This window comes from Ursus americanus, chromosome 1 (genome assembly GCF_024610735.1).
Source record: "Ursus americanus isolate L20-20 chromosome 1, mUrsAme1.1.p, whole genome shotgun sequence".
Lineage (NCBI taxonomy): Eukaryota > Metazoa > Chordata > Mammalia > Carnivora > Ursidae > Ursus > Ursus americanus.
The window spans coordinates 89,670,443-89,694,797 of record NC_142127.1 but is presented as its reverse complement, the minus strand read 5'-3'; the positions used below and the strand labels follow the sequence as shown (position 1 = coordinate 89,694,797).

The following is a 24,355-nucleotide window of genomic DNA, read 5'->3' as shown; positions in this document are numbered from 1 at the left end:
TTAAAACTGGCAGAAAGGCATCTGGAAAATAGTTCTTGGGAGCGAGAATCTAAGATGTATGTATGCTCCCAGATAGGAATCTTAAAGCCTCCCTAATGGCCATCATCAGAAGGAATTGAAGCAGGTACGAAACTGATATCAACAGGATCTAAAGATGATGGAACACATCTCAACAGTTAAGTAAGTCGGACAACTAGTGGAAAGAATTCAGTGGGATTCCCCAGTGGGAGCTCTAGAGGACGGGCTGTATTTCCTCCCAGTAAGGGGGATGTAAGAAGCCAGGTGGGTTGGTTAAACCTTGCGCCGTGTATAGACCAGGACTGTGAATGGGACAGTCCAACAGGGCAGTTCCAAATCATCACAAAGGAATTCAAAGAAAGGCATAGGTTTGTAGGAAATATGTCAGGAATGAAATAGAAAAACCCATATTCAACAAGAAACAGGCACAATTAAACATGCATGAATTCGAATCCTGTATATAATTGAGTGCTTACTCACCAGGATCCCCACCAACCAGGGTCATTATGCTACTTGCTGTAGCCACAAAGACATCTCTCCTGTTTTCACGAAGCCTGCAATCCAAAGATGGTAGTGAAGGGATAGATTTTTTCAAACGTAAAAAGTAGAAAGTGAGAGCCACGCCTATGTCTCTTTTTTAAAAAAGTTTAAAAGAATCATATCCACAAGTACTGTTGTTTTTTTTAAAGATGTTTTATTTATTTATTTGACAGAGAGAGAGAGACAGCCAGCGAGAGAGGGAATACAGGCAGGGGCAGTGGGAAAGGAAGAAGCAGGCTCCCAGCAGAGGAGCCTGATGTGGGGCTCGATCCCAGGACACTGGCATCACGCCGTGAGCCGAAGGCAGACGCTTAATGACTGAGCCACCCAGGTGCCCCCCACAAGTACTGTTTTATTACCTGTTTTTATTTTTACTTGACTATGTTGCATCCATATTTATGCGTCAAACATAAATCTCTTTCAAGGGTCAGTTATCTTCAGTATGAGAGTTATGAAAAGCTTGACAATCATAGTCATGATCCACAAGCAAGACCCAAGCTTACCCCATCCCCCCGCCCCCGCCCCCGCCCCGGGCTTCATCCTCAATCACACTGGTCTCCTTGCTGTTTCTTTAAGACGCAGCACGTAAGGCCTTTGCTGTACGCAGCTCTCTCTGCCTAGAACGCTCTTCCCTAGACGTCAGTATCTTGAAGGGATTTTAGGAACTGGTAGACACAGATGAATGGAATCTTTTTTGTTTAGAGCAACCAGTCAGAAGGCAAGAGTGGGGGCTGAATGCCATTGTGTTAGCTAGAACCACGACGGAATGGAGTTGTCATTTTGCAGAAACTAAGAATGCAAGTTACAAAAAACAAGCGACAGAATACATTCTTGCTTTCTTTGGCTATATATCCCCAGCATCCTTAGGGTGCTTTCCTTAGCGTACCAAGAGAGACTGGTGAGAGAGTGGGGGTGGGCCAGTCCAAACCCAGTTACAGAAAGCATGTTAAGGGCATCGCTTGAGTATTTAGAGTAATACCCTCTCCTGTACTGAACATTCACTCAACTAGTATTTTCCCAGTATTCTTCCTTTAAGCAACTAATTTCTTCCCAAATAGAGACCCTGGGGTTGAAATAAAGCTTGTTAGTTAATAAACATGTTATCCATATACAGAAATGTATTTGTATGTATATCTTTCAGTCTATAAGAGTTTCCCACAATCTTTAGTTTCTGATTTGAGGGGAAAAACTCTCTTCGTAATTAACTTTGCTACTTTTCCCTACTTTTTCAAAGTCATCAAAGAAAGGTCTTTAATGCTCAAATCTCTCTGAAATGCCTTGTAATGAGTTTATTGTTAGGGGAAGGTAACTTGACATTCCCATTTCTAATCAATAGCTGGCTTTCAAAGCATTTGAGTGGCTCTAATTGGATCTCCAAAATGTGTTCTGGACTGATTTGAGGCTTGAAAGACAGGCCTGCTCCCATTTCTGTATATGGGCCAAATTTGGTGGAGTTGTTAACCTCTTTAAAAAATCAACAATAGAGGGGTGCCTGGCTTTCTCAGTCAGTAGAGCATGGGACTCTTGATCTTGGGATTGTGAGTTTGACCCCCACTTGGGCGTAGAGCCTACTTTAAAACAAATCAGCAGGAGTCAGAGTGATCCCAAAGAGCTGGGGAAATGGTCTGTCTATGAGGTCTTAAAACTCCAAGATGAAGGTAACAAAAGAGTCTCCTAGATTTAGAGAGAAATGAGTATCTTGAACAGAGGTCAACAACCCAGCATGCTTGCCCCAGGAATCACGAAGAAGCGGGATTATTATGGAATCAAACCGGTCTGGATTCCAACTCCAACTCCCTCACTTGCAAGCTCTGAACCTTAGTTCCTCATTCGTAAAATGAAGCTAATAGTGTCAATTTCATAAGGCTTTTGTGAAGGTTACGTCAGATCGCAGCGGGGTTTCCCCCTTTACTAGATCATCCAGCTTGGGTTTTCATTATCACTAGTGCCATCATCTGTGCTTGGGCCACGGCCCATCACTGAGCATCCTCTTCATTCTTTTCAGGCGTTCCTTTCCCTCCTTCAAGACTGATCTCTTTTAAGAGGTCTAACCCCATCATCAGAGGAATTGAAGCAGCTACGAAACAGATGTCAAAATGATCTAAAGATGATGAAAAACATTTTGACAGTTAAGTAACTGGGACAACTAGTGGGAAGGATTCAATGGGAAGAAAGAACCGAGGCTAATTGCTTCTTAACTCCATACCCTTCTAGGCCCTCATCTACTAACTTATCTCATTTATAAGGCATTATTCTGTACTCATTCATGAGTGGCATTCACAGCTTCGTTACTGTCTTTTATTTTCATGATTTATTTTTAAGGTTAAATAGCAAATTTCTTGAGGACAACCGTGTCTTTTACTTACTCTTTGCATTCTCTGTCTTTATGCACTGATCACGCTAGCGTGCACAGGGTAGATGCTTCCTAAGAAAGAGAATCCTCTTAATCCCACTACTGTCTCAGGACACACACGTGTGAGCAGTCGGATGGCTGTTAGTCCCTCTAGACGGGTGATAGGGATCAGAGTGCCGCTGTTGCTAGCGAACCCAGCAGAGGATGATGACACATAGGCTTTGTCGTTTACAGCTTATACTTTTAACCCTCTCAACAGTCCTGCAAGGTAAGTGATAAGATTTTCATTTGATAGGTGAGAAAACGAAAATTTAGAGAAGTCAAGTGACTTACCCAAGGCCACATAGGTAGAAGGTATCAGAGACCGTGTTCAGGTACACATCAGCCAACTCCAGGCCTAGTGCTCTTTCTCTGAGCCAGGGCTGCTGGGCTCTGAGTCACTGGAAGATATTTGACTAACTGCATTCCTGCAGCTTGTCTGGTTGTGGCTCAGCACCCATGGATTTAGAGCAGGATTCGTCTGGTCAAGTGGCAGGAGTAGGAGGAAAAAGACTAGTTGGTTATAGAAGTACGGACCAGCACAGTGTGTGTGTTTGTGTGTGTGTGTGTGTGTGTGTGTGTGTAGACATACACATCTGTATACACACACATGCATATGCACACCTATAGGAATAGATGACGATAAGCACATGGTATTTGTACTATAGTGTGAAATTCAAGATTGAGTCAATATACTAACATAGTAGTCTAATAAACAGATAATAAAATTTTTAAAGTTTTATTTATTTAAGTAATCGCTACACCCAACGGGGGGCTCAAACTCACAACCCCGAGATCAAGAGTCCCATGCTCTACCGACTGAGCCAGCCAGGCGCCCCAACAGATACTTAAATTATCAGGTTCTATGGTGTATTTTCCTCCCTCCCCTCTTTCTTTCCAATGTATTTTTCCAACGTTCACTCTAGTAAGCAAAAAATGAATCACAGTATCCAAAGAAATAGACTTTACTTTGTTCTCTTCAAAATCCAGATGATTGAGGGGGAGAAGGGGTCTTGAGGTGGCAGAAGAACAGTGATTTTAGCAGTAGGCCCAGGACTCAGGTGTGAGGTGCCCTGTCCAGGCTCTGTCGCTGCTGCTCAAACTGCAGGTCGTTGGTGGCCCTGGAGTGGCACACTTTGGTTCTCTAGTTTTGCCAGTGACCAGAAAAAGAAGCAGGCTTCCTTTGCTAGGTCTCATGGATTAGCGCAATTCAAAAGCTATCGAACAGCTAAGAACATAGGCCGCTAAGAAATGCCCCAAGGTTCTTGGACCCCAATTCAGATTAAAAGTGCTCCAGGATCACCGCCATGGAAGTGATGATGCTTCCACTCTCGGCCCCCTTCTCCCTCTCCCTCCACTGAATGCCACCGGACTGATGCAGATCAGAATTTGAGATTCAGATCTTGACCCACCCCTGTGTCCAGAGAAAAAAAGTATAAGTTCAGAGTGAAGAAGCTCTGGGGTTCAAATCTTGACTGTGGGACCCCAGACAAGTTACTTTACTCTTAGAGCCTCAGAGTTCTAGATCTGTAACATGAGAATATTAATTGCCATGCGCAGAGGGTTATTGTGAAGATTTGGCTAAGCGCTTAAGGTAAGTGTCCTAGAGAGAAGACTTGGAAAATGTGAGCCCCCGCACCATCTGCTTCTCCCAGTCCACACCCTGATCGCTGCCCCTAAGTTCGCCAGGCCGCCAGGCTGAGGCGGGGCTGGACTTGAAGGAGCACAATCTCAGCCATTGAGGTCACGCTGCTGTAGGAGCACCCTGCAGTGCTTTTTTGACACAGATCAGATCTTTACCAGAGATTTGTATTCAACAGGATCACAGTTCAAGAAGAGCAGTGAGAGGAAGAATGGCAAAGTTAATACATGGTTATAAGTTCGAGCCTCTAAGAAAATCTTACGTTGTCTTTTACTTGGAGAAAAGAAGGTTGAAAGTGAATTTAACAACTCTGGGTGCCTGGGTGGTTCAGTCGTTAAGCGTCTGCTTTTGGCTCAGGGCGTGATCCCAGTGTTCTGGGATCGAGCCCCACATCAGGCTCCTCTGCTGGAAGCCTGCTTCTTTTTTCTTTCTTTCCTTCTTTCTTTTTTTTTTTTTTTTTTAAGATTTTATTTATTTATTTGACAGAGCGAGAGACAGCCAGCGAGAGAGGGAACACAAGCAGGGGGAGTGGGAGAGGAAGAAGCAGGCTCCCAGTGGAGGAGCCTGATGTGGGGCTCGATCCCAGGACTCCAGGATCACGCCCTAAGCCAAAGGCAGAGCTTAATGACTGAGCCACCCAGGCACCCCCCAACATCTTCCTCTCCCACTCCCCCTGCTTGTGTTCTCTCTCTCACTGCCTCTCTCTCTCTCTGTCAAATAAATAAATAAAATCTTTAAAAAAAAAAAAGAATAAAGTGAATTTAACAACTTTTTGAGACCGAAGTGGGATAATGGCCCTGATCTCTAAGGCCAGAAAAAAAGGAAAGGAGTTGAACTTGCATTAGAGAGGGCGGAAGAAAGAAAGACTGAACTTAAGGCCAAACTGTAGAAGATTATTACATTGCACATTGGGACAGGTGACCCTGGAAGCCTATGGGGGGGTGTTCTTTAGAGCTCCCTAAGAAGAGGGCCCCCGTTTGTCTGGATTGGGAGAGGTACTGAGCTGGCTGAGTAGTCTGCCCCAGAAATCAGTGGGAGAGAGGCAGGTGGTTGGGCAATATTTCAGGGATAGTTTTTGAACCCCAGAAAACATGCCTTAAAGCTCCTCAAGAGCTTTCAAGGAAAAAGACATCAGAGTGATCTGAGACTGGGAGAATCCAAATACCAAGGAAGGAAGAAACCCAGTGTGGGGAACGCGGGGCAAAGGGGAGGAAAAGAAGCAGTCCATTCTGTATCCAAGTGACATGCCACTCTACTGGTGGCCTCATCCTACTTCCCTTCTGTGGGCCTCAGTTTCCTTTTCTGTGAATGAAGTGCTTGGATTCAGCACTAGGTTGAGTCCTCCTCAATCTGAACTTCTGCTCACAAAATCGATCCAGAGAAAAATGTGAGTATATCTGTGAAAAGCCACCACCGTCCAAAAGCCGGGCTGTACTGGCCACACAAGAAAGAGGGCCAGTGCACCTGCACGGGTGAGGACTGGGGCTCTGGGGCCAGACCCGGGTAGAGGATTTGAATTCCTCTCTGCTCCTCAGCCAGAAGCTAGTTGTTTATCTTCTCTGAACTTCAAAATCTTCATTTGTAAACTAGGAATAATAATAGCTCATTGGGGGTTGTGAGTTTAAGTTAGATAATGCAAGTAGAATACTTAATATAATAAAACCTAATAGCTTCTGCATATCAGGCACGTAGCAATAAAACGGTACTTATTGCATTAGTATTCTTGGAATGAGCACTTTAAACCTTTTTATTTCTATCTCTACTGAATTTGTAGACTATATTGCACCCAAATCATATAATTTGTTGTGATCGTGGCATTTGTTTTTAACATACTTGCTTTTTCTTGTTTTAGCAGAACAAATCCAAACTCATTCAGCTGTCCTGAATGGCATATTAAAATACATACACAATCCATGCTTCTCTGGCTGCCTCTACACACTCTCTGTCCTTTTTAATTTGTAAAGTAGAATTAACAGAGTAATTGTGCGGCATGCCAGCAGCTCTGAATCGTTGGTGCGGTCCTTAGCAAGCCCCTGTCCCGGAGACGCGCGTTGCCCCTCTCCGCTGCGGTCAGTTCCTCCAGTATTCTGTCGATGTCACCATTTAGCTGCTCTTCTCTGCACCTTGGTCCGTCCCTTTGCAACTTCAGTTTGCTCTTTTTAATAGTGTTTCCCACTCAAAACCCCCTATCTGACTCTTCGTGAGGCTGGATGTCCCACTCCCAGCTTCACACCCCGCGGCCATGGGATGTGCACCCGGCTGATACAGAATTCAGTCCTCCAAGCTGGGAGGGAGCGTCTCCTGGGCCAGGGTGGGGCACCAGGTTAGGAGCGGCCTCCAGCCTTTTGGCTTTACTTCCCCGCAGGGGACACCGTAGGCGGCTGTGCGGTCCGGCCACTGCCCCCCGCCCCTCGCGTCCGGCCGCGCCGTGGGTTGCGGTCTCTGTGGGGGTGGCAGCTCCTGTCCGGGAGGTTTGCGTCTGGCGGGGCACCCCGGAGCCGCGGGGAGCCCAGAGGCGAGGCCCAGGCGGGGTGGGGCGCGTCCGGGCGGGGAGGGCAAACTCAGGCAGCGCAGGGGGCGCCGAGGGCAGCAGGGCGGGCGGACGCGGCGGAGGAGCGAGCGGGACGAGGGCTGGCTGGGGCCGGGGCCGCCCGCCCGAGGGGGAGGAGGCTGTGCCGCCCTTGCTGCAGGTTCGCTGTCGAGCGCACAGGAGGCAGGGACATGGGTAGGGTGCGGTCTGCGCGGGGCCCGAGCCCGGATCTCTTCCATTTCCCCTCTCACTCGGCCCCGAGCTGCGCCGCAGACGGCAGCAGCTCCCGCTCCGCCCGAGCCGCCTGACCGCCGGGCCGGGGTGCTAACCGCGGGGCCCGCCAGCCCGCCGGCCCGGCCAGCCCAGCCCAGCCCGGCGGCCCGCAGCCCCGCCGCCCGCCGCCCCCCGCCGCCGCCGCGTTGCCAAAACAAACGGGCCGGCCTATTTATTGGCGGCCGGCGAGCCGGGCAGCTCAGAGTCGAGGCGCCGAGGGGGACAGCGCGCCGCCACCAGCCAGGGCCCCGGGCCCCCGCCCCGCACCTGAGTCCCGCCGGCCCTGCGCCGCGCCGCGCAGCCCATGGCGCCCCCACCTGGAGCCCCCCGGAGCCACCCGGACGCCTGAGCCCCCGCAGCGCTCCCGTCGACTCGCCCACCCACCAGCCCACCAGGCGCCCTCGCCCGCCGCCGCTTGCCCGGGCTCCCCGGCCATGTCTCCCGCCCGGCTCCGGCCCCAACTGCGGTTCTGCCTGCTCCTGCTGCTGCTGCTGGTGCCGGCGGCGCGGGGCTGCGGGCCGGGCCGGGTGGTGGGCAGCCGGCGGCGGCCGCCGCGCAAGCTCGTGCCGCTCGCCTACAAGCAGTTCAGCCCCAACGTGCCCGAGAAGACCCTGGGCGCCAGCGGGCGCTATGAAGGCAAGATCGCGCGCAGCTCGGAGCGCTTCAAGGAGCTCACCCCCAACTACAATCCCGACATCATCTTCAAGGACGAGGAGAACACGGGCGCCGACCGCCTCATGACCCAGGTGAGCGCGACCCGCCCTCGCAGGGCGCCGCCGCCGAAGCACCGCCACCTGCCCGGCCCTCCCCGCCCCCCTGGCACCTTTTCTCGACCGGCTGGCACGCCCCCTGGCACCTGCCCCTCTCGCCAAGCCCGGCCTCCTGCTGCCCAAGATGGGCCGGCCAGGGGTCCCCCGCGGCAGCGCGGACATCCCCGAACCCGCCGGAGACTGTGAGAAGAGCTCCCCGCTGCCAAGCGCCACCGCCGAGCCGGGTGGCGGCAGTCCCTCTGCCCCGGAGTGCAGGCAGCTGAGGTCAGACGCGGCACCCGGAGGTACCTGGACCCGGCCGCCTCCCGCGCCTCCGGGACCCACGCAGTCTTTCCGGGCCTAACCTTCCGCAGGGCTGCGCCTCTCTCCTTTCGAAGCCGTTCGGCACCCCTGAGGCGAAGAAGCTGCGGGCGCAGGGGGCCCTTCCTCCCCGCGCGCTCGTGGTCCGCTGCGCTGCCCCCTCCTGGGTCTGGGCTTAGGGACAGCGGGAAGAGTTGGGCTGGGAGGCGAAGGTGGGAAAGTGAACTTGCCGGGCGAGCCCACGTGTCTGTCCCGAGAGCTGAGCGGCGCAGCTGCGGTTAAGGGTGGGGTGCCGGGAACTTCGGGCTCTGGGAACGAACTTGGGGGATCCCTGGGCTTGGTGGCGGGCACGGGGAGGGTTGAAAGAGAAGAGCCAGGATGCCGGGAGAGGCAGGGAGCGGAGCTAACGCTAGCTAGTTTCTGCAAGCTCCGAAGAGGACCCGCTCAGCCCACGCACGGGGGAGCAAACTTTCTTCCCTGCAGCCGGGGTCCCAAGGGATCAGAAACCTAAGTCCCCTTCCTCAGTGGTCTCCTGGGGCTTCCCCCGCAGGCAGGCAGCCTGCTTCCAAGGTGCTTTGGGAAGAGCAGCTCCACCACAGCCCTCAGCCTGCGCCCTGGCGCCGGGGCTGGCCGGCCGGTGTCGGGGCCGAAGGTTGGCTGGTGGCCGGGCCGGGCCGGGCGCCGAGGAATGCAGATAAGGATCCGGGCCACGGGCTGGGCAATCATTGACAGCGCGCGCCTGGGCTCTGGACCCGGGGGAGGGAGGAGAGGGGCGGGGAGCAGGGGCCCGCAGGGCCGACGTAGGTGGGGGGCTAGAAGCCTGCAGGCAAGGAGCACTCGGAGTTCCCTCCCTGGGCAGCGAGCGCCCCCAGCTAGGCTGCTCGCCCCGGAGGACAGCCAGGCCTTGGGCTGTAGCGGCTGTTGGCTCCTGGGAGACCCGAGTCCAAGGGTCTGTGGGGCCCAGGCTCTGCGAGGCAGGGGTAGGTGGAGACACTGGCTGCCCACACTTGGCGGGGCCTCTCACCTGAGTCAAGGACTGAAAGGGCCCCCTCTCCCAAAGGCCCCTCCCCCCAGCCAACTGCAGGGTCCTTTGGGCTGCAGGCCAGGGGGGAGTCACCATAGACGGATGAGCTCTCCTGTCCTTCCCGCAGGGCGTGGCTCTGCTCCCACCCCCATGTGAGACAGAGAGAGGAGCCCACTTGCTGAGATCAGAGGCTCAGTTTCTCGCGACCCTTCACTGATAGGGGTGGTGCAGAGATGCTGAAGGCTCTGGACTCAGGGAGAACGTTGCCTGGGATTATCAACCCAGCGTGCGCCCCGCGCAGCGGAAGACGCTCCTCATCGCCCTCCATCTGACCAGGCTGGACGCTAGCATTTCCACCAGCTTCTGGTTCCCCAGCTTCCGCATCCTCGGGTGGGTTGTGGGATGCCTTTGGATCTTAAGTCCCAGCAGGAATGCTCGGAGGCACTGTAGTGATCCAGGCGGCCAGGGATTCCCCTCCAACACACCCCCACGCTGCTGGGGTGCTATGCACCTGCCGCACCTCCCGACCCGACTTGGGGGGCTTCAGCCCTGAGGCTACGGTGACACCTACTGGGCACCTCCAGCCTTGCATGCCTAGCAGGCCAGCCGCAGGCCGTCGTCTCTGCTACCACCCCCACCCCGCGGGCAGAGGGCGGTTTCTGATCTCCGTGCCTTGGTGGGACAGAGGGACTGGGCGCTGGAAAAGTGTAGCCCCATCTGTGGAGGGATCGGTACCCCGTGCTGAGGAGAGAGAGTGCAGGAGGAAGGGGCCACTTATCAGAGAAGGTCGCCCAAGGGTGCACCACCGCCCACCGGGCCCTCCAGATTTGTGGCGCCACCGTGCGGTCCAGGTGCCTGAGCAGCCAGACGCTTGAATGCAAGGAAGCAAGTTAGGGCTCTTTGTTCCTAAGAGACGGGGACAGAGCACCCTCCCTGGGTTCCCAGCTCCAGCCGATGCTCTGGGAGAGGCCGGGGCGCGGCTGTGCCTCCACCTGCACGCAGGCCAGCATTTCCCCCTAACTCTGCACCCTTTCCTCTCGCAGCGCTGCAAGGACCGCCTGAACTCGCTGGCCATCTCGGTGATGAACCAGTGGCCCGGCGTGAAGCTGCGAGTGACCGAAGGCTGGGACGAGGACGGTCACCACTCGGAGGAGTCGCTTCACTATGAGGGCCGTGCGGTGGACATTACCACTTCGGACCGCGACCGCAATAAGTACGGACTGCTGGCGCGCTTGGCAGTGGAGGCCGGCTTCGACTGGGTGTATTACGAATCCAAGGCCCACGTGCACTGCTCCGTCAAGTCCGGTGAGCCGCTGCCTGGGGGCTGGGCCCGGGGCCGGGGCCGCAGGGCGTGGGCAGGCATTGGGCTCACTGCTGCCCAGAAGGCGAAGAGGCCCGCCAGGGGATGGAGGAGGGGACCCCAGGGAAGAGGACGTCCGCGGCGCTCCCCGCTGCTGCTTGTGACCACCTGCTCGTCTGGTGCCTGGTAGTGTCATGGCAGGAGCCTAGGGAGACAGGGCCCTGTCCCAGCGCTGCTGGGGGCCGGCCTTGTGGTCCACAATCCAGAGCCTGCCACAGGAGGTGCAAGACAGAGCACGCTTGGACAGATGGAAGCCAGGCTGTGGCAGAGATGGCCTCCCCACTCAGCTGACTCTGAATGGAGGTGGGTGGCGGGAGCAGGGGCCTGGGGCCAGGGCATGCCCAGACACCATCACGCCTGACCAGGAGCCAGGAGCCCAGAGCTTCAGAACCCACAACCCTGCTGCAGGTCAGGCCCTTTAGGGCACTTTGTATGCTCCTCCAGGGGGTGCAGGCGTCCCCAACATCTCCCCCCAGGGCCCTGAAGCTGAACGTTTTGGGGCAAAGCCAGCCACGAGGGCCAGAATAAACAGAGTGGACTCAATAAAATGGATTTTCCCAGATTGGCCGCCTTGTTGATCTGAATGGGCAGGCATGGGGGCCTCGCCCCTCCCTCAGATCTTATCAGCGTCCCTATCACCTACACTGAACCCAGTCATGGATGCTTCAAGCGGTTCCTGCGTGACTGCCAGTCTGGCCCCGCCTGGCTGTGGGCACAGCCCTCCACACTGGTACCAGGCAGTAGTCACGCTTGAAGACCTGGCACACTGAGACCAGGTCCGCTGCTTCTTATTCCCAAACCCGCCGGGGCACACAGTGGGGACCGCGCCCCCCCCCCCAGCACTGGCCCGCCAATTGTATCTACGTCAAGTCACGTCCACCCTTCACCTGCGAACACTGGCCTGGTACAAGCTCCCCAAGTGGCCACCTCCGTCCTTATTCCTGACCCCCCAACACTGCTCTCCATCCCACTCACCAATGCCACTGTGTCCCGTCCCCGCACAAGGACCCAGCACATGAACTGAAGATAGTGATTTTACCCTTGCCACTGAGCCAGGCCCTGGCCTGACCATTCACTCCGAGGCTCCCCAGAAGTCTGGGTTCGCCCACGGCGGGTCCTCCTCTCACTTCTGTATGGACTCCAAGGGCCAGCTCTGGCACAGAACTTGGGGAGTCTGTCTGAGAGGGCAATTTTTGGGAGTGTCTGATCAAGAAGTGAGAAATCATGGGACATCCAGACCCCAGAGGAGCTAAGTGCCTTCTCCATGAGACTGCAGCTTTCTGAGGGTCCAGTTACAGCTGACCACTGCCTGGCTCGGCCGATCCCTGGCCTCTCTGACTGCCTCGCAGCATTGTCAGGATTGAGAGCAGGCGGGGGCTTTACCCGGGCTTCGGGAGGGCCCTTTCCACCTCACTTGGGGGTGTTGGTACCACAATACGCTCCTCTCACTGGCGACGGATTCGCCTGGGGGGGAGGGTGGAAGGAAGATCACGTCGTGGGTTGGGGTGGGGTTCAAGGCTGCATGCGACTGGGCGGGGGAGTGTGGAGCAGAGCCAGGATATGGTGATGGGGGAGCTCTCCAGGAGTGAGAGGAGCTCTGGGGAGGGGTGCTGTGACACAGTAGTAACACCTTCATGTCCCTTCTTCCCACAGAGCACTCGGCTGCGGCCAAGACAGGTGGCTGCTTTCCTGCTGGAGCCCAGGTGCGCCTGGAGAGTGGCGCCCGTGTGGCCTTGTCGGCCGTGAGGCCCGGAGACCGGGTGCTGGCCATGGGGGAGGATGGGAACCCCACCTTCAGCGACGTGCTCATTTTCCTGGATCGCGAGCCAGACAGGCTGAGGGCCTTCCGGGTCATCGAGACCCAGGACCCCCCGCGCCGCCTGGCACTCACGCCCGCGCACCTGCTCTTCACGTCCAACAATCACACTGAACCAGCAGCCCACTTCCGGGCCACATTCGCCAGCCAAGTACAGCCTGGCCAGTACGTGCTGGTGGCGGGGGTGCCGGGCCTGCAGCCCGCCCGAGTGGCGGCTGTCTCCACACACGTGGCCCTTGGGGCTTACGCCCCGCTCACGAGACACGGGACGCTGGTGGTGGAGGATGTGGTGGCTTCCTGCTTCGCGGCCGTGGCTGACCACCGTCTGGCTCAGTTGGCCTTCTGGCCCCTGCGACTGTTCCACGGCTTGGTGTGGGGCAGCTGGACCCCGGGAGAGGGTGTGCACTGGTACCCCCAGCTGCTCTACCGCCTGGGACGGCTCCTGTTAGAAGAGGGCAGCTTTCACTCGCTGGGCATGGCCGGACCAGGGAGCTGAAAAGACCCCTTCACTGCCCTCCCGCGACTGCCTAACTCGGTCCAAAAGCCTCCTTGCCAGGAGCGCACTGACCCTGGCCGGGACCTGAGTTGGGGGGGGACACTGGTTCCCACCATCTCCTCTTTCACAGAGACGCACCATTGCGACTTGACCAGCCCGCGTCGGCCACCCCACCTCGATGTAGTGACAGAGCTGTAAGCGGAGCTGGTGGGCGGGGGCTGGTCTAGCCTTCTACTCCAGAGACCTCAAGGCTGGCACAGTGGGGCCAACCCAGCCAGCTCTCACTTTGACCTTTCATACCTGCCTCCCCCAAGGGGGAGGGCCCATTCCATCTGTCTTAGGCCCCTCTTAGGTGGGCTTGCACCTCAGTTGATGCTGCTAGATTCCCTGGGAGCCAGCAGGGAGCTGGCTGGACTCAAGGCCTGCTGCTCAGAACTGAGAAGGCCGCAGGGTAGGGCAGCCAGGCTGGCCATCCTGAGGCATGACCTTCCTTCCTGGCCACACTCCTCGGGACACATCCAGAGACTATTGCTGTCAGCGGGCAGAGTTCTGGGTTCCAGCCAATGTGATCATAGTGCCTGGGACCAGGGGAGGAGGCTGGATGTCCTTCCGCCCCTGCCCAGGCTAAGCTCCCTCTTCTGCTGAACCATGATCCCCCACGCCCCCTCCGGTCAGTCTCCCCCACCTTATTTATTGGCGCGGAGGGGGGAGCCCATGGGAGAATTTTGGGGATGTTTTGGTCTTTTCTTCCTTTTGTAATAAAAATTATTTAAGTTGTTAGAGCCATGGAGTCTAGGACGCTGAGTGGGGCCAATACACAGACAGTCGGGAGCCATGGGTGAGTCTGTCCAGGGGTGTGCTCACCTTCCTCCACAGACAAAGCCTCCCGTGCTCCCACCGTCTCTGTAGGCCCTCCTCACCCAGCAGCCCAACAAAGCCCCCACAGAGCGCTGGGCTCTGCGCCGGGCAAGGCCTTTCACATGCTGACCTCAAAGTTTGCCCTAAACACTACTGGACCAGAGAGAGAACTGAGATAACTAGCCCAAGGTCACTTGACTCATTTAGAACCCCCCCACTGTGCCTAGCCAAGGCTCTTTTCCTGCTTACTCCAGACTCTCTCAGGGCCTGGGTTTCTCTTCCCTCAGTGTGAATAATGGACCACGGTACGAAAAGATTCCCGAGAGTTCACACCTGCCTCGTGGCCCCTTCTGACTTCTTAGATAACTCAGGGGTTCCTAATCTAGCGGGTCTCAAACCTCAGCATCACCTGGGCAGCTTGTTTAAACATGATTTCTGGCTCCATTCAAACGATTCTGCTTTCGTAGATCCCGAACGACCCCGGGAACTTATTTTTACAAACACCCCAAACATGACAGATGGTCCAGGGATCGCACTTGGAGAAACAGGAGAAACACTGCTTAGTCTAGAGAAGGCCCAGTTTGTTGCCGAGACAGGTGACCCCTTCTTCATTTTCTCTTGGTCTCTCTCTCCCAAGGCAGGTTTTTCTGGGCTGATCTCACTACAGATCGGCTGAGATTCCCAGGTCCAGCCGTACACTTGTGAAATTGTCAGACGTTTCGTAAGCCAGTTGAACTAGGCCATGGCGGAGGTATTCGCACTGTGGAAACTGGTGTGGGCTCTGAAGTAGATTCCCCTGACCACGGAGAGCCAGTTGCTAAAACACACCACTGCCCAGGTTCTCCCCTCTTACAGAGATCGCCGTGTCAGGGATGACTGGCCAGACTCTTACCTCACCCTTCCCCCACCTCCACAGAGGAAAACTCCAGAGAAAACTTCATTGCTCTGGAGACTGTGTCATCTGGGGGAAAATCGGCCCCCACGGGCTGTAATGACACTGCTGTTGTTCGGTGAAGACTAACCGTCACCACTCATTGTTCCAGGTGCTTTATATGAAGCCATTTAATTCTGGTGACAGCCTGGAGTGCCGTATGGTTTCATATTACCATGTTCCAGACGAGCACAAAAGCACGGGGAGGTTAAGGAACTTGCCCGAGATGACATAGCAAGGGACAGAAGCAGGATTCGAACTCATGCATCTGGTCTTTGGGCCTGCTGTTTTGACCACAGGGCTTTTCCTTGGTGAACTTGGGTTCTCTCTGGAAGGCACTCTCAGCATTTCAGGCCTGGAAGTCAGCTTTGTCAGCACATCTAGAATGGACTCATGGCAGATGCTCATGGACCAGGCTCACAGGGACCAGAATGTCCATGAACTTATTTACAGTGAAAAACAGAAGATCAAGGTCAAGATACTCTTGTCCATTTGTTTGTACATTCTCCCCCTTACAGACGTTCTTTGTGGGGGGTGGGGGACAGACAGAGAGAGAGAAAGAGACAGAGAGAGAAAGGGAGGGAGGGAAGAGGGTGGGAGAGGAAGAGAGAGGCTTTCCCCCAGGGGGTCTAGCTGTTTCTCCTACTGGGCTGGGCACACTCCGTCCTGCAGACACAGAGCCATTGGGCACCCCCAGACCTTTCCATTCTAGATGGGCTCCTCAGGAAACACATTCATTCTTTAGACAGAGAAGGCTGCAAAGATTCAGAAAAAAAAAGTTATCTGAATTCAGACCCTCAAAAACTAACCTTGGGGTGGATGTGGGGCCCTGCGGCTTTTCTGGGAATCCTGGGGCCAGATCTGAGCAGACTGTGTGAGCGGGGAGACAGCCTGGGAAGTCATCTTCCACCGTTTACAGTATGGTGGTGGCTGCAATCCCTCCCACCAAAACCCACCTCTCCCCAGTGTCTGTAATGTCAAGGCCCAGAGGAGGGTCCACCATGCTGCCCAGGCAGCTACTGACCCAATGCCTGCCTCTCCTCTCAGGGTCAAGTGCAGCCCCCAAGGCCACTGCGTCCACAATTGACCTACATTCACCTGGTTGGCCATCACTCACTGGATGCTGTTGTGTTAGGTCCTGTGCCAAAGTGATGGAAAGTAGTAGTCCCTGCCTCGGGGTACTCTTGGGTGGTAGGAAGCAGCATGGGGAGACACATGCTGTGGCTGGCATCTTACAGGGGCCATGGGAGTGCCATGGAAAAGCTGGGAGCTAGGAGGGCTTCCTGGAGGCAAGGATGTTACCAGTAGAGCAAGGAGGGCTTTGCATGGCAGGTCAGTAGAGGAAGGGATCCAGGCTGAGGACACAGGAAATGCAAAAGTGTGGGGGCTTGAGTGAGCCCAGGGACTCGGCGGAACTGCCAGGCAGTGTCACAAAGCTACGTGGGCTTGGCAAAACTGACGTGGAGAGGTAGGCAGGGATCAAGTGACACAGGGCCTTGTACGCCACATATTTGGACTTTAACCTGAGGGCTTGGGGAGGGCCTGGAGGGTTTGAAGTCGGGGAAGCTCACAACTAGACTGTTTCAGAAAGCTCACCCGGCAGCAGTGTGGACAACGAATCCGAGAAGGCGGCTGTGGAAGCAGGGAATCCATTTACTGGGGAGAGAAGTTGGTGGCCTGGACTGAAGACATAGCCATGGGGTCAGAAAGAAGGCGATGGGCTGTAGATGTTGAGGAGTGGCATGGCCAGGGCTTGAAGCCAGTTTGGGTGAGTAGCAAGGTTGAGGAAAGGGTTCAAGTCCACTGCAGGTGTTGAAGCATGAGATCCAGCTCCGCAGGCCAGAGCCCTGGGCTGTGGCGCTTCTCCAGCCTTAGTGCCTGCACCTGTCGGGGAGATAGCCAGGCTTTCCCATACAGATATCCTCTCTCCTCATTGCCCAAGCTGGTCTAACCGGGTTCAAGGGACCCTCGGGGGTCCTGTTCTCTCTGCCTGCCCGCCCCGCGTCAGGAGTGCATGGGGGAGATTCAGATTAGCCCCTCACAGCCTCGTCCAGGCAAAATGCAATACCTGTGCCTGCGTTCACGAGTCCTCGGGGAGAACTGGAGCTAGGGAGACCTGGAGTGTTGGGGTACAGGAGACAAAGTGGGGAATCTGGCTGGGAGGCCTATGGAGCTGCCTGGACGGACTGCCCTCAACACAGGGGCCACTGCACCCCGGCTCTCCTACTCGCCTGTGCAGAGGCGCCCCCTCAAATACCCACCCCCAAGCTGTCCTTGCAGCCTCCTCTCTCTGGTTTGGAAAGACCCAGTGACCCTGGCGATGGCTCTTCTGAAGCTGCGTGGGCCTGCACTCCCCTGAAGACACTGCCTTGGGGATGATTTCTGACAGTCTGCAGTGCTGTGCTGGGAAGGGCCGAGCTGAGGGCATCAGTCCTTTAGGCAACCAGGCCAGCTGCTGGCACTAGCAGCCCCAGTGTGGGAACTAGAAATAGGAGCCCCTCCATTAAAAAATTTAGCAAATCCCTCCCTCCCTCTCCGCCCTGCAAAGAGATCCAACTAGAAAAGGCAACTCTTCTGGCCTGGTGCCAGCAAGCCTGTTTAGGAGAGAGCCTAGTGCAAGGGGCACGCTGGGGTACCAGCGCGCCTGGGTTTCAGCCCTGGCTTGCCTGCCCAGCTTAGAGCCTGTATGTAATGTACAACTCATACAACCTTAACTCTGGCCCAAGGGAAGCCAGGGCCTCTGCCAGGCTCAGCCAATTCCCTGCCAGTGATTAAAGTTTGGATAGAAGTTCCCCACAGTGTCACATGGGAGGAAGCACAGAGCGATTAGACAGGGGTGGGGACAGGATGAGCTCCATGACCCCAGTGACCTGGAAGTGGTTTTGGGCTGCCGCCTTCTAGGTTGAGTGACTGGGGCAAGGGTAGGCGGATGGATTATTGGGAGCAGATTCGCAGAGAATGAGAGGTGCAGGACACACTCAGGAACTGGGAACTTGTGTGGCTCGGGCTAAAGATGCCAGGAAGGGAAATGGGAGCTGGACCGGGGGTTGGGGGACGCCATGCCCCATGGAAGGGGTGGAGCTGTGGGCCTGGTGGGAAGGGCTGGAGCAGGAAATGCCCCAAAGAAGTCAGACGGTGGGCCCTGGGGGAGGGCACAGGCCCTGCTCCCCACACAGGAGGGTGCCCCCAGCACAGAGAAACCTCTTTGGTAGGGGTTGGTGGCAGCGGCTCCCCCACCCCGTGCCCTCTGCCCCCTGGGTGGAATGCGCCTGATGGGGCTCGGCCCCATGTCCCACACCCCAGCCTGGTTCTCAAAGCCTCTTTGTTCCATGGGGCTGAGCTATGGCCAGCCCGGATCTGATAAGGCCGGTGGGGCAGATAGTGGCCCGCCCTGGGCACTGCACCGCCCCAAGCCACACCCTGGCCACCTCGCACGCACATGGCATGGGGCCCCAGCGGGGCATAGATGCAGGGGGCTTCCTGGCCAGGTTAGGTTCAGGAAGCCTCAACTTGTGGGCTGGCCCTCCCTGCAGTCCATTTAATATCCCCTCTCATCTGCATGGGGGAATTGGGTTAAGAGAATTATCCACATTTCAGAAATCAAGTCTCCAAGAGGGAAAATGACTTGCCCCCAGTTATTTCTTTCCTAATCAGGAGCATCAACTGTGCTAAGTCTGCTATTCACATTACCTTTTTAAAATCCTAACAGCCTATGAAGTGAGATTGTTCCTAATTCCTACTTTGCAGAGAAAAAACTGAGGCCAGAGAGGTGAAGTTGCCTGCCCAAGGTCACACAGTAGCAGAGTCCAGACCAGAACCCAGGTGCCCTACAGCAGCAAATTGAAGGAGGTGGGAACTGATGAGTCACCGTCCCAGAGGAATGGGAGGAAGGCATTTCTGATACAACCTAAAAGATCTGATGGGGCCAGGGGTGGCCAAGAACCCATCAGGGAAGGGTTATGGAGGAATAATGTTCTAGAAGCTGTGAGAGGATCCCATGCTGGTGGGAGTGGCAATGGTTAAAATATGTCCACCAATTATTTGACACTCCTCTGCCCTTGGAAAATGCCATATAGCTTCTGCCTGGTTCTGCCTGAGATTGCCGAGCTAGAGAGGCTACAGATAGATGTTCCTGTCCATAGGCTAGCAGAGCTCCCAGACCACAGCCAGCGTCAACTGTCAGCCACATGAGAGCACCATCTTAGAAGTCTCGGCCCAGTGGAACCTTCAGAGGGCAGCCCTGGCCAAAATCTAAATGTAACTACATGAGAGACTCTAAGTAAGAACTGCTTGGCCAGGCCCTTCCTGAATTCTTGACCCACAAAATCATAAGCAAAATAAAATAAGGGCTTGTGTGTTTGAAACTCTGAAGTTTTGGAGTAATTTCTTACACAGCAATAGTAACCAGAGCAAAGGTCATAGAGTGGATGGGAACAGATGAAGGTATCTTCTAAGGCCTTTAACACTTTTACACAAAAGCTTTTAAAAAGGGAGTCATGGGATGCCTGGGTGGCTCAGTTGGTTAAATGTCCTACTCTTGGTTTTGGCTCAGGTCATGATCTCATGGGTCCTGAGATCAAGCCTATTGTTGGGCTCTGGGCTCAGTGTAGAGTCTGCTTGAGATTCTCTCTCTCCCTTTGCCCCTCCCCCCCACTCATGTATGCTCTCTCTCTCTCTGTCTCTCTCTAAAATAAATACACAAATCTTTTTTTTAAAATGGAGTCATTATTGGGCTGAAGGAGGTGTGATGCCTTTTAATCTTTTTTTTAAAGTTTTTATTTATTTAAGTAATCTCTACACCCAACGTGGGGCTTGAACTCACAACCCTGAGGTCAAGAGTTGTATGCTCTTTCAACTAAGCCAGGCCAGGTGCCCCACCTCTTAATCTTCTAAAGCAGAAGCATGGGAGTACATACTGATTTAGAATGAACTAGGGGCAGATAGAGATGAAGACAAGGGGGAAGGTTGGATAAGCAAATCTCTCCACACTCAATTGATTAGAAGTACGTTATGTATCCATTTTAGGAGCAGGATCTCTGATGATCTTGATGAATTCTTGGAGGAGTGAAGAGTCTTCTGGAAGGAAGGAAGCTCATGGATCTGGGCTAGTGGGTAGTAAGGAGTCATCCATGGCCAAATGAAAGGAATGCTGTTAGAGACTTTAAAAAACTCCAAATGTTAGATGTTGGAAAAAGTGCTCAAGGGTTAAGGCCAGACCTGAGAGATAGGCTGGACATTTCTGTGGACAGTTGCTGGCCACATTTTCCCAGAGTGCCCCTGCACACAGAAACTTGCAGGGGCTCAACAAAAAGTTCCCTGAAAATGGACTAGAAGCACCCTGTTGTCCTTATAAACTCCAGGTGTGTTTGCATTTGGCTTCTGCACATGCGTCCAGATGCCCAACTTAAGAAGACTCAGAGGAAAGTGACCAGACAGATACTAGGGACTGGGTGTGTCTCGGGGGAGTGGTTGGGAGTGTAGGGGTAGAAAGGTTACTTTGAGGGCAGATTTCCTGGTTTTTGAACTCTTAATCCTAGAGAAGCAAAAGACAGACATGATCAAAATCTAATAAAAAGAGAAAAGTAGCAAGTTGACAGTGGACAATCCTGACACTACTTTTCTAAGTAACCAAAGTTAACATCACCAATAATGCATATTGACATCATGTGCCCTCTGATATGATGCACTGAGAAGGGCATATCACCTCTGTATTATGCTTCCGAATAATACATACCTTACTCTAATCACATGAAACAAACCCAAGATTGAGGAACATTCTACAAAATAATTGACAGTACTCTTTAAGAGAGTCATGGTCATAAAAGACAAGGAAAGACTCAGGAAACGCCCCAGGTAGGGTCCTGAATTGGATACTGAAATAGGAAAAGGATGTTAGTGGACAAGCTTGTGAAATCTAAATAAATTCTCTACTTTCATTAATAGTGTGTGTTATACCAAGGTTAATTTTCTTAGTTTTGGTAAGTGTTCTATAGTCATGTGAGATGTTAACCTAAGGGTAGGCTGCGTGAAGGGTTTATGAGAACTCTCTGTACTATTTTTGTGATGCTTCCATATATCTAAAACGAACTCAAAGTTTTTAAAATGAAAAAACAAAGTCTAATAAAGTCAGAACCTCACGGTCCAGTCAAGGGTGGGCTCCCTTACCATCTTACCATCCTTGAAGTCCAAGCCAACTTCTGCACCCAAAGGAGGCCAGCAGCACTGAGCTGGTGGTCATGTTATGATACTTTTACTTGAGAATGAGCTCTGGTCAGAAATGGATTGGAAGGGGTTTGAGGAATTAAATAGGATGAAAAGTCACAGAATAATGTTCCTTTATTTAGAACATATAATAAGGCAGGCATGGTGCTAAGTTCTTTGAATCTTTTATCACACTTAAACCTCACAACCTTTGAGGTAGGTGTTAGTTTTCCCAGTTTACAGATGAGCAGACTGGGTCTTATAGAAGCAAAAGAATAAGATCAAAGAGCTGAGAGTTGGTAGGGTTGGGATTCAATTTCAAACTTTTTTACTCCAAAGCTTGTTCTTAGTCACGCCACTGTACTGTCTTTTCAAGGATGACCCTCATTCAGTTCATATCTCAGGGTTTCCGCACTGGGGTGGGTCAGAGAGGTGGGGATAGAAGGTAGGGGGAAGGGGATGGTCTGGGTTGGGCTGGTTAGCCAGAGCTGTCCATGGTGCTGGCCAGTGAGGTGTGTAGCCGGAAAGAGGAAGAGATGGTGTAGGGGAAGACAGCTGGGAAAGCTAACACAGAGAAGGAACACTGCTCAGACTAGAAAGGGAGAGCAGTTAGACGTGATGACTGATTCTTCACCAATGAGGAGGAATTCAAGGGGGAGACACTTCAAGTTTTGATAGAAAAAAATAACTGTGTATACAGCAGCTGGTGAGGTAGGATTTTTCCTCAGGTCCCACTTGCAACTAATACTATCCACTAGAGCTATACTGGTTGTTAAAATCTGGAAATACTTTGGTACCAGTTGAGAAATAGTCACTGGTTGAGTCCTCTACTGCTGTGGCTGCTCTCCCTGTTCCCTTGCCATACTCCCAGCTCTCCCCATCACCCAACAACCAAAGGGTTAAAGCCTGGCATAATGTGAACAACCAGGACTCTGCTCTGTCTCTAAGGCCAGCTGGTATCCATTCTCATAGCTTGGCATCCATACTTTACCAATTGTTAAGAATTTGGAATACTATCCTTGTTTGCCCCCATTTTACAGATGAGGAAAGTCAGCCTCTAGAATATTTAATAATTTGCCTGAAATCACCCAAATCTCAGAAGGTAGAACCTGAACTTGAACTCAAGTCTCCTGAGATTAAGCCTCGTGTCCTTTTCCCTCCATCACCCTAATGTTGGCTTGCATGTCTCTCTACCCTTTTTGTGGGGATGGTGAAAGGAGGGATCAAGTTATCTAGGGAGTTTGGGTTGGCACAAAAGGGTAGGAAACCCTATGGGGGGGGTCCTAGGCAGAATGGAACTCTTTCATTTGAATTCTCTTGTGATATGACAGTCTTTCCCCAGCCTCTGTCAGTTTCGTGCCTTGGCAGCCCTTTCAGGCTGGAGGTGCCATCAACCTCTTGACGAATGCTCCCCACCCCCAGCAGCGTCAGAGGACCAGGCACCCTTGTGCAGAGAGTGATGCATGCCTGCTCTTAGATCCAGCCCCCAAACCACCCCAGTGGTCCTCTTAGCTGCAGCTTTCTCTCACTCTTCACCCTTCAGGCTGGGCTTGGAAGACTTACCTTGTGAATTTCAGAGGTCAGAAATTTCTGTGGGAGAACTCACCTCCTCATCTCCCTCCCCCAAGTTAAGTACATCTTGGATGCAGACCTGATTTTAGAACCAACACTGGAAATGGAGTCAGAGTTGCAGGGAAGGAAGATGGGAGGGCACTTTGCAAGTTCTGGAGTTGGCTTGACTTGCCAAGTGGACAGAAAATCACCCTGGTACCTACTTTTGTCTTTCTCCATCCCAGAGCACCAAGGCAGGCTCCTCCTTGTAGAAACAAAAGAGGGGGGTGTGGAGAGAAAAAAAACTTCCTGCCTTTCCAGTGCAGAGCAGAGAGGCTGGGAGGTGGTAGGAGGGGAGGGAGCACAGAAAACTGAGTGGCTTAATTATAGGGACCTCCCACTTTATAAGAGACCATCCTCTGTGCATGCCTAACTTTATTGACTGTCTACCATATGTCAAATACTTTTCACAGGCCTGATCGCTCAGTTGCTACACCAGCCTTTTTTTTTAAGATTTTTAAAAGATTTTTATTTATTTATTTGTCAGAGAGAGAGAGCACAAGCAGGGAGAGCAGCAGCAGACAGAGGGAGAAGAGGCTTCCTGCTGGTCAAGGAGCCCAATGACGAACTTGATCCTAGGACCCTGGGATCATGACCTGAGCCAAAAGCAGATGCTTAACCGACTGAGCCACCCAGGTGTCCCATTTTTTTAAAAAGATTTTATTTATTTATTTATTTATTTATTTATTTATTTATTTGAGAGAGAGAGAGAGAGCATGAGCGGGGGGAGGGGGAGAGGCAGAGGGAGAGGGAGAAGCAGACTCCATGCTGAGCAGGGAGACCGACCTGGGACTCCATCCCAGGACCCTGAGACCATGACCCGAGGCAAAGGCAGACTCTTAACCGACTGAGCCACCCAGGTACCCTGCTACACGAGCCTTTTGATAATTATCCCCAGGTGACAGTTGAGGAAACTGAGACTGAGAGGCCATGTGACTTGTTCAAGGTCACACAGTCAGTAAGTGACAGTCAGGATTACTCTTAGGTCTGATTTCCCAGCCCAGAATCCCCTCTATTCTATTTGGTGGGGGAAGGGAGGGAGAACTTAGAAAAGATATTTTTGAGAGTGTTGAAGCCCAAATGACTGAGTGTGGGCTTTATCTTTATCCCCACCAGTGAAGGTTTCCTTAGAAAAGGATTCAAGTCAGTCTACTACCCATCCTCCTTCCTCCTTTTCTCCCACATCCTGGTCATCATCAATTTCCTGAATCAGCACCCACCTTTGTTCACAGCCCTGAACCAAACAGCACCCACCCTGTTGTCTTTCTTGGGCCCATGGAAGATACAGTCACCAGGACCTAGCACCCATTTTTTTCCCATGGGTTCTGGGCTCCTGGAAAGGAGGATTCCAAAGGAAACCCAGCCTCCTCTCTCCTCCTGAGACTCAATCCTTTGCCACACCCCTTTCCATGTTGTTTGCCTCTCGGAGCAAAGTCTGGCTTGGACCTCTCCCTGAGAGTCCACTATGTCAGTCAAGGTCAGAGCTCTCCAGCAGAATTCTCAGGAGGCAGCCAGAGCCCCACAGAAGTGAAGCCCACAGGGTGGGGACAATGAATCCGCCAAGGTTTGGGCACACCAGAGCTGTGGGGGGAC

General features: G+C 53.4%; 1 protein-coding gene across 1 annotated transcript; it reads left to right on the top strand.

Moving 5' to 3' along the window:
* Positions 1–7,454: 7,454 nt before the first annotated feature.
* Positions 7,455–13,943, top strand: IHH (Indian hedgehog signaling molecule). Its single transcript, XM_045777599.2, has 3 exons — positions 7,455–8,141; positions 10,533–10,794; positions 12,503–13,943. The coding sequence occupies exons 1-3, from the start codon at positions 7,830–7,832 to the stop codon at positions 13,159–13,161; spliced, it is 1,233 nt and encodes a 410-aa protein (XP_045633555.1). The 5' UTR covers positions 7,455–7,829; the 3' UTR covers positions 13,162–13,943.
* The last annotated feature ends 10,412 nt before the right edge of the window (positions 13,944–24,355 follow it).